The sequence below is a fragment of the Antechinus flavipes genome, chromosome 3, assembly GCF_016432865.1.
Source record: "Antechinus flavipes isolate AdamAnt ecotype Samford, QLD, Australia chromosome 3, AdamAnt_v2, whole genome shotgun sequence".
In the NCBI taxonomy this organism is placed as follows: Eukaryota; Metazoa; Chordata; class Mammalia; order Dasyuromorphia; family Dasyuridae; genus Antechinus; species Antechinus flavipes.
Genome location: NC_067400.1, coordinates 555950137 through 555965025, shown reverse-complemented (window position 1 = coordinate 555965025; position 14889 = coordinate 555950137). Strand labels below are relative to the sequence as shown.

The 14889-nt window shown below is 33.0% G+C and overlaps 1 protein-coding gene across 1 annotated transcript; it reads right to left on the bottom strand.

Annotated features, from left to right (window-relative positions):
* Window positions 1–2130: 2130 nt before the first annotated feature.
* LOC127558121 (olfactory receptor 51G2-like) lies at window positions 2131–3087 on the bottom strand. The gene has a single exon (XM_051991349.1). The coding sequence runs from the start codon at window positions 3085–3087 to the stop codon at window positions 2131–2133; it is 957 nt and encodes a 318-aa protein (XP_051847309.1).
* Between the last annotated feature and the right edge of the window lie 11802 nt (window positions 3088–14889).

Here is a 14889-nt window from a genome sequence, read left to right as displayed (position 1 = left end):
AGTTGTCAAAATATCTTTGCACATAATTGAATAACTATTTTAATTAATTTTAATTTAAAAAATATTTCATTATGAACCAACAGAATTACAATTAGCCAAAGTCTTTAAAAATGATTAATTTGGCAGAGATTCTTGGGATCTCAGTTTACAAGCATTTTCTAATAAAACTTAGATGAATATTAAAAAACTGGAAACTAGTGAGTTCCTCTTCTCAAAAAAGTGTTATACTTCTGATTTTTTTTGTGTTTAAAAATAAAGAAAAATAAATATAAGCTCTAAATATATTATTCTAATTCAATAAGGTATTTTATATGCTAGTTCAAATTTGTACCAGCTAAACAAAACTGTTATGCCTAAATTCATACTCTGCCTTACTTTATGTAAATTCTAATCACAATATAAATTGCCACATTAAAAGATACAGTAGATTAGCAAAATTGCACACATATAACCTAAATCTGATCACTTATTATTTTAGGATTAGAGAAATGGATAGAATATGGAACTCAAAATTTTTAATAAAAATATTTTTAAATGGAGGAGAAAGTATCTTAGTTTCTATTTCTTAAAATTTACAATCACTTTGTTGGTAACATTTACTTAGAATCACCAATTTAACTGAAAGGATATAAAGTGGCAGGGGCACTGGATATATGAATTGCACCTGAAAAAACTTCAAATTATTCTGAGCTTTACAGACTTTAGAAACAAATTGATGTAGCTGAATTCACATATCATGGAGGCTGACTTTCATGTATGAAGGGGAGTTTTTTATTAGCTTTATAATGTTTATTAAAAGATTTTTTTTTAAAAAATGGTGATTTCAATATTACCCATACACTAATATAACTCATCAATGACTATAGCAACTGCTAGTAACTTTATTTTTAATACACATTGTTTTATGAGTCATGTTAGGAGAGAAAAATCAGAGCAAAAGAGAAAAACCACAGGAAAGATAAAAAAAAAAAACATAAAAAGAAGTAAACATGTCATATGTTGATTTATATTAAATCGCCTTACTTATTTTTCTGGATGCAGATGGTATTTTCTGTCCAAAGTCTATTTGGAATGCTTTGGATCACTGAATCATGTTTTTGAGAAGAAACATGCATTTTATAGTTGATCATCACACTTTCTTGCTGTTATTGTGTACACTTTATTCCTAGTCCATGTAAATCTTTCCAGGCCTTTCTAAAATCAGATTGTCCATCATTTTTATAAAACAATAATATTTTCATTATCTTCATGTTCCACAACTTGTTCAGTCATTCCCCAATTGGTGGATATCTGGTTCTTTTCCAATTCTTTGCTACCATAAAAAGAGCTGCTACAAACATTTTCAAACATGGGGGTCCTTTTATCTCCTTTAAGATTTCCTTGGGATACAAGCCCAGTATTAGTCAAAGGGTATGCACAGTTTGACAAACCTTTGGACATAGTTCCAGAGTCCCACAGTGCTCTGGGTTGGACTGAATTATTGCATCATTTCACAACTTCACCAACAATGTATTAATGTCCCAGTTTTCCCACATCCCCTCCAATATTTATCATTATCTTTTTCTGTCATTTTAGCCAATCTGAGAGATGCCAGGTGGTACCTCAAAGTTGTTTAAATTTGAATTTCTTTAATCAATAAAGATTTAGATGATTTTTTTTCATTTAAGCTTAGATGACTTCAATTTTGTAAACTGAAAATTGTTCATATCCTTTGACTAAGCTTTTTTTTTTGAAAACAGTATTTTGTCATTGATCTTATTTTAGATTATCTGCACATGATGATATTAAAAAGTGGAAAAGTAGGTGTGGAATATATTACTTAGTCTTATGAACAGGTGAGCAACACATGAATAAATAAGAGACACAGAACAAAGTTAAATGCAAAATGGATAATTTTATTACATTAAATTAGAAAGGTTTCATATAAATAAAACAAATATAGTCAATATCAGAAGAAAAGCAGAAAATTAGGGAAATCATTTTGTAGTTACTGAGATAAATTTCTTTCTTAAATATCTAAAGTACATAGTCAAATCTATAAGAGTATGATTAATGCCTCTCTTGATATATGGTCAAAGAATATGGATAGAAGTATTGTATTGGAAAATTAAAACCATTTATACTCATGACTTAGGACTTTGCTATTTGCTGCTTGCAAAAGAGCCTAATGATCTTATCCCGGATTTGCTTGGTTTTCACCACATAGACAATGGGGTTCATCACTGGGGGAATGAGGAAGTGCATGTTAGCCAACAGCACATAAACATGAGAGGGAAGTTTTGGTCCAGTCCTGTGGAGCATAGACAAACTGATCATAGGTGTGAAAAATAGGACCACAGCACAGAGATGGGAGATGCAGGTGTTAAGGGCTTTGAGACGCCCACCATGGGATGCAATACTCAGGACAGTCTTCAGAATGAGGACATAGGAAAAGAGAATGAGGAGGAAGTCAACAATCATAGTGGACAGAACAACAAATAAGCCAAAGATGCTGTTTATCCTAGTGTTTGAGCAGGAGAGCTTGATGATGTCTGGATGGAGGCAGTATGAGTGAGAGAGGACATTAGAATGACAGAAACGTAGCCTCCTCAGCAATATAGGAAGGGGTATCTCCACTGCAAGTGTCCGTAATAAAATTGCCAAGCCAATCTTGGCTATTACCCCACTTGTAAGGATGGAGGCATAATGCAAGGGTTTAGAAATAGCCACATAGCGATCAAAAGCCATAGCCAGAATCACAGCTGACTCAAAATTCTGGAAAGTATGGATGAAGAACATCTGGGTGAAACAGGCAGGGAAACTTATTTCCTGAGCTTGCAACCAGTAGATCCTTAGCATTGTAGGAAATGCAGAGATAGACAAACCTAGGTCTGAGGCTGACAACATTGCCAAGAATAGGTACATGGGCACATGGAGGCTTCTGTCAGTCCAGATAACCAACATAATAGTGATGTTGCCTGCCAGGGTCATAAAGAACAACATGGTAAAGGGGATAGAGAGCCACATATACATACCCTCTAGTCCAGGGATTCCTGTAACCAGGAAGCTAGAGAATGTAAAGTCTGAGCTATTGAGAAGGGACATCATGCCTGTCTTCAAACTCTGTTTTTCTACCCTGGGGGAAAAAGATGAAATGTCTTTAGTTGATATTTAATCAATTATTCAACATAATTAATATAAAATTTTCAAGTACTTATTAATAAATAGCCTTATGCTTGTCATTAGAGGTACCAAGAGACATGCCACAAAGTTGTGAGTTCATATTCTTTGAGAGTTCATACTTTCTAAGAACTTGAATTTGGTAGATACTGGTTGCCTATGAAGTATACATTTGTGTGATCTAAGTGAAAAGTGATGAGGGGAAGCTAAAAAGCTTCAGGGAGCACATAATATCTGCATGAAATGTTGACAGAAAGAAAATATTCAGAAATCCACCTCTTTGAAAAAAGAAAGATGGAGGACAGCCTCTGCATATGTGAGTTGGAAGAGTTTTAGAAAGACACAGCATCCCAACAGACAGACCCTAACTAAATGAAAGTCCCTTGAATGGTGACTATATCTGAATGTTTTCAAGTCTATCACAATGCCAGTCATATGGAAGATGCTTAATGAAAGTTTATTGACTTATTGATAAGGATGAAGCAAAATGGAAAATTAGCTTCACTTTTTCAAATTTTGAACTCTAGGGGAATGACCTCATTTGATTCCAGAGATAAATTCACTAACATGGAACATATTAAGTCATTAGCTATATAATTCAAGAATGATCAAATTTTTTCATTCCTCAAGAATATTCCTCATTTCATTCCTCAAGAATCTGTCCCAAACAAGCCTTAAGAGACAGTTTCTTAGGCAATGTAGGAGTTATTCTTTTTGGGATTATCATTACAGGTTTAGGGTATCTCCCAAAACCATTGAGAGATACAGAGTAGGATTGTGAAACATACACTCACCTAATTGTCTTAATTTTGTAATTTAGTGCAAGTTCTTTTTTCAACTTTTTCAGCCTCCTTCTCCTTTTCCTCTTCTTCTTTCTCCTATTCTTTCTTATCCTCTTCCTTTTCTTTTTTCTCTTTATTCAAACTTCCTTTTGCAGAAGATTGGAAAGATCAAAGATTCAATTTCACTGAATGCCTACTAAATATTATGAACACATCCCAAAAGGATTGTCCAAAGGAACTTCAGAGAAAAATATTTTTATTTTTTGGTCAAATTCTCCAGCATATATTTTCCTACTTCATTGTTGATTCCTTATAATTTGGGTGTGTGTTTTTAAATTTGATTGTTTATTTATTTTACCCTACCCCCTGCTTCACAGTTCTCTGAAGCAAGTTGTCTCATTCTCTTAGTTCTGATGAATTTTGTTTTTATTGCCCAGTATCCTCAATCATTACATCCTTTATTTACTTCATCAGAATGTTTCAGTAGAATTTGTAGTTTTTTTGCTTTGACAAAAACAAGCATTTCAAGTGTTTTAATAATATAATCTCCTAAAGAACTTGTGCCCTGGAATCTATTTTCTCAAAATCACTGAAAAGAAGTATTTTATATGCAAATTTTGTACATTATGATTTTTTTTGTCTGTGTTTGTGTGTGTGTGGGGTGTCATATATGTGTGATCCAGTTTTTCTCCATCATTTGATTGCACTAATCTAGTAATATTGATTGTACCAGTCATAGAAATTTAAAATTATCACTATTTTATGTAAAATTAATTTTTAAATTTTCACAAGGGTACGTGCTGTGGAGTGTCCAATGTAATATTTTTGTTATAAATTGTACTGCTCCTAATTATTTTGATTTAATAAAGTTATTGTGACTAAAAAATATTTTAGTGGGTGTCTAATTGATGTGTCTTGGAGAAACCAAACCTCTTACCTCCTCCCCACAAGGAGTAATCCTTAATCTATTTCTTGCTAACCTACAAATCTATCTTTTTTATTCCCAGGCCTTAAAGAAGAACCTTGCATGGGTTCTTGACCAAATCAAAATGGCTTAATTTCATAGAAACTATAGTACTCTGCATGATGGTCTTATATTAACCTCAACTCAGGGGTATTGCCAGGCATTTCTTCACTGTTAAATACATTTCAGGACACAATTTACAGAAGTGACTAAATTAAATAATCTTTCCATAAACTGGTATATTTGTTTGGCTTATGAGGTACATAAAGGTCATACTCACCTGTGATCTCAGTAGGAATAGTCCACCCTATTCTGGTTATCTACAGGGGCAGGGGCATCCTCCTCAGCCATCAGTTCCTAAGCTGTAGTCTGCCAGGGTTTAGCAGAATAGGTTTTATTGTAATCAGACATGTTTCCCTTTGGAGATAGACATGTCCTAGGAGAATTGTTTTAGTCAACTGATCTAATCAATAAGCTGCATAAACGCTCTCTTGCTAAATAAGGCTATGATATTTCACCATGGAGAGAGTTACTCAACACTCCCACTTCCCCACAAGGAACAATTTCAACAGAAAGCACGCAATGAGATGAACCAAATAGAAATTACTATATTATGAACCAAAAGTTGAGGACAAAGTAAAAGTGGTGATTCAAGAATGACTTAGATAATCATCCTGGATAAATAACTCATTTTTATAAATGGTGAAACTAGTTCAAACTTAGAAAATATCTTATACAAAGTCACACAGCTAGTAAGAGACTGAGTCAAGGCATAAATCTAGGTTTTTTGTCTCCTAATCCAGAGATTCCTGAAGCAATTATTTAGGGGAAAGATCACTGTGGAGTAAGTGCCCACCTTCTTAATCACTGTGTGCAACAACTCCTGGACAGCATAGGATCCCTGGAAGTGACAGAAACCCTTTTGGCCCCTATTTGTCTTCCAGCCCAGTCCTCTCATTCATCATTTGAACAGGTCAATAAGTAGAGAAAGACCAACAGTCCCCAATGACTACCAAATGAGTACTGATCTTAAAGCAGAAAAGCCAGTCTAGCTAAGAATGGGTTAATCAGAGTGGGTTATACCAATCTCATCATCTTAACTGCCATCTCACTTTTGTTCCCACTGATAATACAACAACATCCTTAACCCCAAAACCTTTGGAACTACAGTATGACCAATCTATTGAATGCACCCATAATCCTGAAAAAGAAACCCTGTGGAAATTCTTTTTAAGGTACACAACTACTAAAGCCCCCAAAAACAAAGTTTTGTCCCTAAAGTTCTTGACACTGTCAAATGGCTCAATATCAGAAAATAATAGGAATATTAGAGTTGTCTTTGCTGCTGAAACCTAAGGACATTAGGACCCTTGCATTTGACTTGAAGAGGAAATTATTTATAAACATATGTGTGTATCTATAATACATCTAATCATATATGTGAATTTGAACTACCTAAAAGCATGGACTATCTTAATTTCTATTTGTATCTACAGCTCTTAGCAGAGTTACTTGTACTTGAATGTAAACTTCAGTAAATATTTGATAAAAAGAAATAAATACTTGAAAATGATTTATTAATTCTTTTCTATATTTCTATTTTCTTTTGCTCCATATACACATATAAGCAAACCTATATATACATTCATATAAATGTAGTGTGTGTGTGTGTGTGTGTGTGTGTATGTGTGTGTGTGTGTATTGAACTTCTGTCTTTTTGTTTCTATTCTTTGTTATTAAGGGGCAGGTCTACGTAATAACAAGAAGTGTTTTTTCTGGAAAGCAAAAAGTATAAATTACATGTTTCAAAAAGAAATAAAAATGATTTATTTAGAATGACTTTTTTCTTTCTCATAAATACACACACACACACACACACGTGCACAATTTTTAATTCTTTCTTTACCCTTTATCAAATCTTCTTTTTTTGGGGGGAGGGGGCAATATTAAAAAGGTAAGTGATTCACTCTCTCTAGAACCATAATTATTAATACATCCCACAAGAATAGTACAAGGAGATTTTAAAAAATACTTTCTTCTTCCTTGGCTTGTCTTCCAGAAAGTACTTTCCTTGCTAAAACTGAAGCAGCTACTTTACCTGTTTTTCTAATTGTTTTTGCAAAAGCATGTTACCTTACCACTTTTATTCTTTCATCTGGATAGGTGTCTTCTTTAAGGGGACTATGCTGTAGTGTTTTGTTTTGTTTTTTCCCCAAATCTATGCATTTATGGATATGTGGAACTCTTACTGACAAAAATTTTCCCTATCAGTGTAGATAAATATTTTGTTTTTCAACAGTCTTACAAAGCTTCTAGGTCATTGAGAGGGGATGAACATTTATTTCCCTGAGTCATATAGGCAGTTAATCTCAGCGATTTTATTTAAACACTAGTTTTTACATCTTAAGAATCATTATGCACTGAACTAAGCAGCCAACTTTGAATATAATTAATGCCTATTAAGGAACTTTTAATTGAGTCAACTCACAATGGTTTCCATATTTGCCTTTCAGCAAAAATTTTATATTTATCAACATATAGTTTCAATTTATCTGCTTAAAATTACAAAAAAAAACAAACAAAAAACCCCAAAACAACCAGTGTGAGTCTTTTGGTATAATATACTAAAATGAAGTATTTACAAACTCAATAGCTCCTAAATTCAGGAAGCTAAAAAAACATGTAAAGAAAACACATGTCTGTGATGAATGGAGTGCCATAGAAATATCTGTGTACTTGTTAACACTGCATCCAGCACTCAATTCACATGTATTTGCAATTAAGTATATGACATCATTCCCTAGCTCTATGCCTTCATACAAGTGGTTCCCTATACTTTGAATGCTTTTATTTCTCACCTCATCTTTAAAACCTTCAAACTCTCAAGTTTCATCTGAAAAGCCCTATCATGTATGAGACATATCCTGCATCTCCCCTCCCCCAGTTTTTTCTGCTCCTTCATTTCCAAATTATCTTATATTCACTTCTCTTTGAAAAGTATTGTTTCCACCAGGAAGTGTATACAAGATTTGTTTCCTTTTTGTTTTTGTATACCTAATACCTAAATCAATGCTTGGCAAATAATACTCTTTTAAGAAATACTGCAACCAGGTGGAATATGTGATAGCATACCAGCCTAAAGTCAAAAAGACTCAATTTATGTGTGATTAGTGAATTAGATTACAGTTTAGTCGGGATGACATGAGATATTTTCAAGTTTCCATGTTTTAAGACTCCTTGAATCCCAATTCTCTCCATTGAATATTAGAAAATTCTGAATAGGAGATATTCTCCACACTCCAAAGTGTAGTGGCTTCAATCTTCTGAATTCATCTGTCAATTCTATGTGGTGACATTTCTCCCCTAAACTATGGGTCCAGAAGAAATCAAAATTCTCCATAAATACATTATCCCTTTGGATATCATTTTTAGAAATAAAAATATTTTATTCATTTAAAAATAAAATAAAATTTAAAAGATGAAATACCTTTTTTTAAGGTATTAAATTATTATTTAATTATATGACATTGTGTGCATTGTGGGAGTGGGCCTGTGAGCAGGAGGCTTTTCAAGGGGAGGGGATTTTTTGTAATCAAAGCTTTTTATTTTCAAAACAAATGCATAGATAATTTTCAACATTCATCCTCATAAAACATTGTATTCCAAATTTTTTTTCCTCCCTTCCTCTAACTTCCTCCCCTAGCAATCCAATATCTGTTAAACATGTGCAATTCTTCTATACATATTTTGACAGTTATCATGCTGCACAAGAAAAATCAGATCAAAAAGAAAAAAAAATGAGAAAGAAAATAAAATTCAAGTAACAACAAAAAAGATTGAAAATATTGTGTTGTCATCCCCACTCAGTTCACACAATCCTCAATCTGGACGCAGATGGCTCTCTCCATCATAAGCCATTGGAAGTGACCTGAATCATCTCATAGTTGAAAAGAGTCATGTCCATTAGAATTGATCATCATATAATATTGCTGTTACCATGTACTGATCTCCTGATTCTTCTCATTTCACTTAGCATCAATCAGTTCATGTAAGTTTCTCCATGTCTCTCTCAATTAATCTTTCTGATCATTTCTTATAGAATAATAACATTCCATAAAATTCATATACCATATTCACTCAGTTTCTAGTGAATTGCCACTACAAAAAGGGCTGCCACAAACATTTTTGCACAGGTATTATATCCCTTTCGCTCCTTTATGATCACTTTGGGATACAGGACCAGTAGATATACTGCTGCATCAAAGAGTATTCACAATTTGATAGCCTTTGGGCATGGTTCCAAACTACTTTCCAGAATGATTGAATCAGTTCACAACTCCATGAAAACTGTATTAGTGACCCAGTTTTCCCACATTCCTTCCAACATTATTCATTATTTTTTTCTGTCATCTTAGCCAATCCGAGAGTTGTGCAGTGGTACCTCAGAATTGTCTCAATTTGCATAACTCTGATTAATAGTGATTTAGATCACCTTTTCTATGACTAGAAATGCTTTTGATTTCTTCATCTGAAAATTGTCTATGCATATCCTTTGACCATTTACCAGTTGTAGAGTGGCTTGAATTTGAGTCAATTACATATACATACACACAGAGACATATAGAAATGAGGCATTTATAAGAATTATTGAATATAAATTTTCCCTATTTATTGCTTCTCTTCTACCCTTATCTGCATTAATTTTGTTTGTATAAAATTTTAATGTAATATAATCAAAATTATCCATTTGATATTCCATAATGTACCCTACTTCCTTCCTTCTCCACATATCTGAGAGGTAAACTAATTTTTTTCTTCTAATTTGCTTATAATATCACCCTTTATGTCTAAATCATGAACTCATTTTGATCTTATCTTGGTGTAGGTTGGTAGGTGTGGGTCAATGCCTAGTTTCTGCCATAATAATCTCCAATTTTCTTGGGAATTTTTGTCAAATAGCAAATTCTTAACCCAGAAGATGACGTCTTTGGGTTTGTCAAACACTACATCATTATAATCATTGATTATAGGGTCTTGTGAACCTAACTTATTACACTGATTAACTAGTCTAATTCTTAGCCAAGACCAAAGAGTTTTGATGACTGCTTTTTAATCTCCTTTTGCATTTGGTGAATTGAACTTTTAAATGAATTATTTTGTTCATCAGATTTTTTTTTTCCATTTCACAAATTCTGCTTTTTAATGAGTTGGTTTCTTTGTTCAAATCTCTTTCGGAAGGAGTTGTGTGCTTTTTCCATTTCTTGAAATATATTTTCTAAAGAGTTTTCTTCATATAATTTCTCTGATTCTATTTCCAAACTCTCCTTCAAAGTTCTCATTTCCATTTTCCAGTTTTCTTTTAATTCTCTTTTAAGATTATTTTTTTAATTCTTCCAAGAGAGCCTTGTGAGATGGAGATCAACTTATATACCCTTCAGAGCTTAATCTGGAGACGATTTGCCTTTAGTGACCTCAGAGTTTGAGTTCTGCTCTTCTGTCTCCATAACAGCTATCTGTTGTAAGAGTTCCTTTTGCTTTTTTGCTCACTTTTTTAAGATTGAAATCTGCTCTTTGGGAAAAAGGGAGATTGTCTCTAACATTCTCCACAGGATACAGAGGCTTTTTGCTGCCCTGAGCCAATGCTTCTGACTTCCTTCTGGTGCTTTATGGATGTGGCCAAGTCCTAGATCATTCTGGGGTTCAAAAGATCACTTTGTCTTTTGGATTTGTGTTGGGTGCCTCACAGCTAATCTGCTGAACCACTTCCTCCTGAATCAAGATAGAATAGCCTTCTGGTAGATTCCCCAACATGTGTGCCACACTATCCTGGGTCTCTAAGCTTAGCCTGTGACCTCCCCTCTGCCTTTTCTGTTTGATTAAAATGGACTTTTATTTTCAAGTTCTTCCAAAATACATTTTGCTAGAAATTTGTTACACTTCAAATATTTGTGGGTTCTGTTACTCCAAAATCAGTTCAAAGGCTTAATCTGGTGTTGATCTGATGGATGTCAGGAAAAGCTCAGATAAATACTTGTCTACTTTCCAACATTTTGGCTTCCTGGATTTTACTCTTCATTCACTGTCCTAAATCTTGAGCTCAGGACAGCTTAGGAAGGACTTTGGAGGTTTAGGGTTTATAAAAAAATAATTACTTCAATAATATAAATTTCCCTGGTAACATGTACATGGGAAATAACTTTCTCAAATTTACTGAAAAAATGTTGTTTTTGTTGTTGTGGTGGTGATTGTTTTCTTTGTTAATCACTTGTTGTGTTCTTGAGTGATCAGCCCTCTCTGTCCCCTGCTCCTAGATATCATATTTAATGCTTTTCTCTCCAAACTGAGAATTTTTACCTAAATCTTTTCTTCCTTGCTCTTGGAGGAAGGAGACCAAATCAAAAATATGTGACCAGAAAACAGGTAAATGGTTTTGGAGAAGACACTTTCCATGATGTTATATTTATAATCAAAAATGTTTTCTAAAATATCACTCTCAACCTCTTTTTATGAGCCACTCAACTTATAACACAGGAAATAAAATATTAGGTGTGTATCTATTGTGATACATATCTATAGATCCTAATCTTATAGGAGCTGATATGAATCTTTGGTTTTTGAAGTACACAATGGCATGTACTCATCTTCTGACTTTCTCTGTAAGGGCAGTCCAGGGTATCTTGAGGCCTTGATCTGCCATGTATAAGCAGAAGAGGCTGAATTGCCTGGTATGCTTACCATTGGAGAATTCTTCATTTATCTGATTCTATCATCAACTCTCTCCACCATGTTCCTCAATTGGACTGTATTGTCCCACCAAGGAAAGGAAAGAAATACCAGTTTCCCACCCCCAACCTGATCCACTCATAAAAGTTTAGCAGAAAATCAAAGAGATAAATGAAATCTAAGTAACTTGCTGTCTTATGACCCATAGACTGAATGAAGATCATAGAGTGATAGACCTTGAAAGGCTTTAGAGCTCATGTAGTATAAATTCTTGATTTTATAGATAAGGAAAATTAAAATCAAGAAGGTCTCATGCAAACATGCACACACACACACACATACACAGCCACAGTAACATGCACACATCCACAAAGCCAAGCTTCTGAGGAAAGAGTCTAGATTTTTCTAATTCATATTTCATGGCTTTTTCAGTGATATCATAAAACCTCAAATTCAGTACATATAATAATTGGTGATTCCTATTATTATTAATGTACACTGGAATGATAAAGTCATATAATGGAAAACAAAAGAATAATCAATTCTTTTTTGATATAAAAGATATCATGGGGATATTTGGCATTAAAATCAAAGACAAGAGAATCCAGACATAGGATCTATTTGTTAAGAAGAATAACAGCACAAGGAGATCAATATTAAACTTAAGAACAAAGAAATTTAATTAGAAGCCTACGTGTCCAGAGTTTAAAAGGTTAGAAATTTTCTAGTCTAAATCCTTTATTTCATATGTAAAGAATCTGATAATCAGAGAGAAGTAGATTGTCTATAATTACAGTCATAGGAAATATTTGAATTCCTTTAGAAGGTTAAACACAAATAAAATTAAGAAAAAAAGTATCATTTCTGTCCAAAATGTAGTAACATTGGCAAAGAATTGAATTAAATTCATTGATTCAACCAAAAGAATACTTATTTCAAGTCCACAATGTACAGAACTATGGAGAAGATTTAACCACCATGGGTAAGATTCCAAGGATTAAAGAAATGTATATAATGTTAAAAAAAAAAAAAAAAAAAACAAACTTCAGTTTTCCTTTAGAGCCTGCAATTCCTTATCTTTAAAATTGTGGCAAAATATCTTAATGCATGATTCCCACTAATATGTTTATCAGTTAAATTTATCCCCTTATAAACTTTCAATATTTTTCAGCTCCAGGAAGAAAAGAAATACATAAGGAAAGAGGCAGCAGTAGGGTAATGGACAGGTGGAGAAGGGTTTCTCTTATTAATGAGATCATGGTTCAAAATCACCCTATTATTTCAAGTTTGTGGGAGAATAACAACCTCAATATTCTTGAACTTTATAGTATTCTGTTTTGAATATTGAGGATTTACTTACAACTTTTGGAGGTAAGTGAAAATAGGTACAAAAATTATAATAAGAGAAAACCTAATTACTCATCACCTGATCTGATGATAGTGGGAAGATTATAAGGTAGATACACAGGGATGTTCTTATATTCCACCTTTCACAGCCATCCAGCATTATTAGTAATAATGCAGGTAGTAAAAAAAAATGGTCTTTGCTTCAGAAATGTATAATCCTTGAAGGAGTTTCTAATATGATGAAGGCAATCCAACTTGTTAGCCTTCTGCTAATTTAATTATAATTTTGGACTCAATTCATCATTCATTTTTATTACCATAAACATATCCCTATATTTATATATCATATGTCTATACATTCATACATACTGATAAGATAAACCTAATATATTTTACATCCAATTGAATTCCATATTTGAAGTAATTATTCATCCAAAAAAAAATCTCTCCAAAACTCAACCACACAAATTAATGTAAAAATTAATATAATCTTTGATGATGGTATTAGTGGGGGGAGGAGGGGAGAGGCAGGTTTTCACAAGTAGTATTCTACAATGGACTATATATTAGCCATTTCAAGACAGGGAATTCAAGAATCCATTTGGTTTGTTATTTGTAGGTAAAACGTATTTCTTTTGTTAAGAAAAATCAAACCTTAAAAACTTTCTTCTTGAGGTAAGTCCTGCACATACATCTAAGTCATTAAAGCTTCCTAGAAAAATATGGCAACAAAATATTTTCACTGACCATTTTACCATAAACAGTAGGTTGAACATACAAAAAAAGAGATAGTTCTATAGATCATTGTTATTATCTTAGAAGAAAGCAAGCACAGAATTCAAGAAAAAATCATGATGATAGTAAAGACTAAAAGTCATTTTTTTTTTCAGAGGATATTGTGCTCATTGCACCAAACTTGGGATAGTAGAAAGCTTTCTGGTACATATCTATAATCCTTTAAAACAGTTTAATCTGACTACCTGTACAGTAGATTATAACTGGATGAAAAATGTTTCCAATAAAGTATTTTAATCTTTCTTTTATTTATTGTTCTCCTTTACATCACCCTTAGTATAAACTAGACTCAATCCCTGAAACTACTGAAGACTTTGATGGCTATCCTTTGGGCTTATTGTGCTTGGTTCCTCACTCCTACAGTAAATTTTGATATTTAAATTCATATCAAAAGATGTGTCTCCCAATTCAGTTTTCAGAATCCATTTATGTATTGCCTTCCCAAATCATAACTGATGCTCCTTGAAAACAGAAACTGCATTGGGTGCTATGCCAACTTGCAGTATTCTAAAAGATATTTTCTTTATTTGGTAGAGAGAATGATGACAAAAGCTGCATCCCTGAATGAGGAGGAAAAATGATATGTGAATTTAAGAAAGATTTGAGATGTTTTCTTCTTAGAGAGATAAGCTTGGTTGTATAAAGATTCTCTTGGGAACCAACTCTAAACAAATGGAGAGATTTTGGATATGGCAATGATTTTCAAATGACTCCCCAAAATGGCCTTGATTTTCATCTTGCTTTCCTAGAATTTCATAAAATTTCTCCTTAAATAACAAAAGCCTTTTTATTCATTGAGCTGAAATGTCATCTTGCTTCCATCTAGACATTTCTTTTACTTTGAATATTTTCTAACATACTCTAAAATGCACAATATTTCTAACTCTTGTTAACTGTTTAGTTGGATAAAGAGGTTTATTTGCTTTTTATTGTTTGATGATGTATTGTACAACTAGCTTTTATTTGGAAGGAATTCATACTGTGGATGTAAGTTTTTTTTTTTCCTTTAATGGACAGTGGTAAAGAGACTATCTTTTGCTTTGAAGTTATAGTTTATATACTTTGAATTTATACTTTCAGGTCATAAATTGGTATACATGTGCATGCGCATGCACACAC